The sequence below is a fragment of the Rhinopithecus bieti genome, unplaced genomic scaffold (genome assembly GCF_001698545.2).
Source record: "Rhinopithecus bieti isolate Rb0 unplaced genomic scaffold, ASM169854v2 scaffold_11964, whole genome shotgun sequence".
Taxonomy (NCBI): Eukaryota; Metazoa; Chordata; class Mammalia; order Primates; family Cercopithecidae; genus Rhinopithecus; species Rhinopithecus bieti.
Window position 1 is genome coordinate 772,064 of NW_016807677.1, and position 5,086 is coordinate 777,149.

At 46.5% G+C, this 5,086-nt stretch overlaps 1 protein-coding gene and 1 pseudogene across 2 annotated transcripts in view; one reads left to right on the top strand and one right to left on the bottom strand.

Moving 5' to 3' along the window:
- Window positions 1-5,086, bottom strand: part of TMPRSS4 (transmembrane serine protease 4) — a 47,061-nt gene that overhangs the window by 24,153 nt on the left and 17,822 nt on the right. The window contains exon 2 of the mRNA XM_017883075.1: window positions 2,089-2,122. Coding sequence (XP_017738564.1) covers window positions 2,089-2,122 — 34 coding nt within the window. The remainder of the gene's footprint in view (window positions 1-2,088; window positions 2,123-5,086) is intronic.
- The window catches only part of LOC108536338 (phosphoglycerate mutase 1 pseudogene), a 2,845-nt pseudogene continuing 2,329 nt past the window's right edge, over window positions 4,571-5,086 (top strand). The window contains exon 1 of the transcript XR_001887493.1: window positions 4,571-5,086. The product of XR_001887493.1 is annotated as a phosphoglycerate mutase 1 pseudogene (transcript).

Here is a 5,086-nt window from a genome sequence, read left to right on the forward strand (position 1 = left end):
TCTCTTCTCTTCTCTTCTCTTCTCTTCTCTTCTCTTCTCTTCTCTTCTCTTCTCTTCTCTTCTCTTCTCTTCTCTTCTCTTCTTTCTCTCTCTCTCTCTCTCTCTCTCTCTCTCTCTCTCTCTCTCTCTCTCTCTCTTTCATTCACTGAATCTGCTGCCCAGGCTGGAGTGCAGGGGCAGTGGCATGATCTTGGCTCACTGCAACCTCTAACTCCTGGGCTCAAGCCATTCTTTTACCTTAGCCTTCTGAGTTGCTGGGACTACAGGCATGTGGTACCACACCCAGTTAACATTCATATTTTTTGTAGAAATGGGGTTTTACCATGTTACCCAGACAGGTCTCAAACTCCTGGGCTCAAGCAATCCACCCCCCTTGGCCTCCCCAAGTGCTAGGATTACTGGCATGAGCCACCATGCCCGGCCCCCTCTACCTTTCTTACAGGTCACATTTTATTCTGCCTTGAATGATGGCTAATCACATGTCTGGCTCTATTTCTTTCCTCAGCTCTTCAAAAGCAGAGAATGGCATCCTGCCAGAGATTGGCACCCAGTGAATGCCAGTACTAATGAATCTGTTGACAAAGGAAAGCTTAGGACACTTTGTGTTTCCCCAAAAGAGAGTTTTAACTTCAGACACAGAGGCCACGCAGTGGGAATGTGGACTGGAATGGTATTGCCTGTAAACTATGACCTGGCACAAAGTAGCTTATCAGTAATATTTGCTGACACTGTTTTTAAAGTTCCAGCAGCCAGTCTTCAGAATTGTCCTCTTTCCTGTGGCCATGACTATGATGACATTCTGTTCATGAATTCATGCATGATTTATTTATTGAGCACCCACCTCTGGTAACATGAGATTGGTTTGTTTTCTCCAAGAGTGAGTGACCCACGGGGAGCCCTGGGTTCCTGTGTCCAGGGCCAGATATTCTCCGGGAGCATCTGCTTCCCCCACCAGGAAGGAAAGAGCTTTCATACCTAGTTTAAGTTAACGAACACAGTGAGCTATGAACAGCCTCTTTGCCAGCTGTTGTTCCTCCCTCCAGCCTGTCCTATCCACTGCAGCTAGACAGAGCTTCCTAAAAGCTGCTTTCATCCTGTCACTTCTTACTCGAGGGCCTACAAGAGACTTCCACATCTGGATTATGTCTTTCAAAGCCAGTGTAATTTGGCCTCTCTCTCTGAGCCAAATGGACTTCCACTGCTAGTCTTCACCAACCCCTAGTTCTGCATAGGCACGTTCACTCCCTGGTCCTCGAGCAAACTCAGCTTGTTTTCTGGTTTGAGAGTTCTCAGCCTTGCTTAGGTGGTGGAGCAGCTGGCACCCTGGTGTTCTTTGGGGACACCATGGCCTACTCTTATATTAAATTCCAAAGTATCAACTAGGCACCATTTTACTTGCTAAAGATTACTTAGTCTGTGGTCGTTGTTAACTCATGACCCAGAACTGGGAAATAAATAACCTGTCAAGCAGGACTGGCCATTTTCTCACTGATCTGTTCATATTAACGTGTTCCTTGCTCTTCTGTTTTGCTGATCTAGCAGGCTATCAGGAGTAGATAATAATGGTTTAAGAAAATGCAATGGAAGAAAAATACCTCCTTAAATTTGAGATCATTCTATTTTTTAACTTATTTTTCTTCCCCTGGAAATCAGGCAAGCACTGCCATTTTTCATGAAAATGCTTCTGGCCAGCTTGTTCCTTGGCAGCACAGTGGGACCGTGAACTCCATGAGACCAGGGACTTCGGCTGTCTTAATTACTGTGATAGGCCAGCGTCCAGCCCAGGGCCTGGCACATGGCAGGTACTTACAGTTTTAGTGAAAGAATAAGAGTAACTGAATGAATGAATTCATTGTTTTGGTGATTTTAGGTTTGTTGGTCCTATTTCCCCAGAGACCAGGCCTCCTGCTTCTAGAATGAATCCTGCAATGTTTGCTGAGTGATGGATAGACAGGTGGCTGGATGTCACCCATGGCACTTATCACTTTGGTGGTGGTGGTGAGGGCCAGGCGAGAGTGGCTTAGGATCTACTTGGTAGCTGAAACTCAGAGGCTAAGGTGGACAAACGAAAGCTGGACCTGAACTTACCGAGGCTGTTCAGAGGTTGATCACTGTCAGGATCCTGCAATTGAAGGAAAAACAGTCAGTGAGTTGAGGTGGGAGCCTCTCCGGCTGGGCCTAGCAGCCTAGGGGAGGTTCTTGGGTCTTGTCTATATTCCCTTCTCCCTGAGTCTAAAGTAGGGGTCTCTGTGATATCCAAATACCTGGTTCAACAAGAAACATTCAGTCATACACCTATTTGATCTGTTTCAATTAGTTTGCTTATTAATTTACTTAGCCAGTAGCAACTGATTAGCAATTGTAGAACCAACTGGCTGCTGGTTTGTTGTGTAAATTGCTGAATTCCTAAAGATGATTCTGCTCTACTATCTGCTTTTGTCAATGATTTGTCTATGTTTACAGATACTATATTTCTGTAAAAACTTGGATCGACATTTTACAAAAGGGAACACCCAACTAGCCAACAAATACCAAACAATGCTTAATGCCATTACTTATCCGGCAAATGCAGATTCAAACCACAATAAAATATCTCTACATAAACACCAAATGTCTAAAATGTAAAAGACTGACAATACTGTGTTGATGAGGATGTGGGAAAACAGGAGCTCTCAGACTGTTGGTGGGAGTGTAAATTGGTACAAATACTTTGGAAAATGGTTTGGCTGAATCCACTAATGCTAAACATACAACTATTTTATGATTCTATGATCCAGCAATTCTGCTCCAGGAGATAGCCAAGAGAAATGAGAACAAACGTCTAGCAAAAACCCTGTGCATGAAGGTTTATAGTTGCTTCATTTGTAATAGCTAAACATTGGAAAAACCCAAACGTCAGTCACTGGTAGAGTAGATAAACTGGTATTTTCATATAATAGAATATAATTCAGCAATAGACAAGAATAAACTAATTCAAAATGCAATGATATGGATGAATTCCATAGACATAATGATGAAGGGAAGAAAATAGTCGCAAAAAGTACGATTCTACTTATCTAAAGCTTAAAAGGTGAGGTTAATCTATAGTGATAGAAGTCAGAATAGTAGTTACCATGGGGGGGGAGTTAGTTATTGGAAGGAGCACAGTGGAGTCTTCTGGAAAACTTCTGGATCTTATTCTTGACATTGGTTACACGGGTGTTTATATGTGCAAAAATTCACTTTAGACTTGAATGCCTTACTACATATATGCTACCAACACTATGACATTTCTGAGCATAGTCTTAGGCCACCATTGATGCATGTACACAAATACACGCAAAGGCATTTCTACTTACTCACACCACTTCACGTGTGCACTTGGCACACACACAGCCACATAGAGTCACATGGAGGAGCCCTTGACACAAAGGCTCACATACAAAATACATGCACACCCTTTCGGCCAGGCAAATGTTAAAGGGAGGATGCTGTCTGGGTTTATGCCCTCTGAACCCTGTGGTCTAGGTCTCCACCCAGGGACTTGCCTGCCCTATTGTGCTGAAGTCATGACCTGCCTTGGTGGTGGTTGGAGGAGTCGCAGGACCTTGTACATTTCCGGCTGGAGATTTTTTCTGTTCCTCTTGGGAGTGAGAGGGCCCCTTTTAATCCCTGAGTGGGTGACCCTGATTAGATATGGAGGGAGGGTCCCTGGGTGTCGCCTGCTCCACGGCTAAGCATGGTGGACACAGCAATAGGGAGGAGCTCTTTCTTTTCCTCCCAAACGAGCCTGTAGTCTGCTGGAAGGACATGCCTGGCCTTACCCTTGGGTGACAGTAGGCCATGGGCAGCCTTGTGGTGTAGCACACAGCTTGGTTCTGCAGTCTGCAGGGGTCGAGTCAGACTACAACCCCGGCCTCCTGTTAACTGTGTGCTTTCAGGAAAGATCCTTCACCTCTCTGAACTCCAGGCTTACCCTCTGTAGAGTGGGGACAATAAAACCTGCTTCAAAAGACTACTGTGAGGATTATATGAGTTCTCTGGTAGGAAATGCTGGGCTCTCACATGGGAACTCTCTTCCCTCTGCCCTCCCATTGAAACTGCCTTTGCAAAATGATGCCTGAGACAGTGAAAGAGATCTAACTTAACCGACTCCGTCTCACTTCTAACCTCCAAGCTGTCCTTGGTCATTCCTGGGCATAGGCTGAACTAACTTTGGGAGAAACTCAGCTTATAGTTTAAGCAAAGTTGGTAACAGCTCTTTCCCAAAGCAAACCTCCTTCTTGTCTGGGGACTAGATTAACATTAGCCCCGAGATTAGATATTATGGTTTAGGAATCATACAGCTGGAGGCCACAAGACTCTGACCCTCCCCAAACTGCTTCTAAGATCAGTGCTTGAGATATTTTGCAGACCCTGCACTTGATGGATCAGCTGGCACCACCCAGATCGATAAACTGGCTTATCTGATCTGGGGCCCCCCACCCAGGAACTGACTCAGTGCAAGAAGTCAGCTCCAACTCCATATGATTCATCCCCGACCAATCAACATTCCTGGCTCACTGGCTTCCCCCCACCCAAGTTATTCTTAAAAACTCTGCTTCGGCAGTCGGTGCCGCATCCTCAGCCCGCCGCCATGGCCGCCTACAAACTGGTGCTGATCCGGCACGGCGAGAGCGCATGGAACCTGGAGAACCGCTTCAGCGGCTGGTACGACGCCGACCTGAGCCCAGCGGGCCACGAGGAGGCGAAGCGCGGCGGGCAGGCGCTGCGAGATGCTGGCTATGAGTTTGACATCTGCTTCACCTCAGTACAGAAGAGAGCGATCCGGACCCTCTGGACAGTGCTAGATGCCATTGATCAGATGTGGCTGCCAGTGGTGAGGACTTGGCGCCTCAATGAGCGGCACTATGGGGGTCTAACCGGTCTCAATAAAGCAGAAACTGCTGCAAAGCATGGTGAGGCCCAGGTGAAGATCTGGAGGCGCTCCTATGATGTCCCACCACCTCCGATGGAGCCCGACCACCCTTTCTACAGCAACATCAGTAAGGATCGCAGGTATGCAGACCTCACAGAAGATCAGCTACCCTCCTGTGAGAGTCTGAAG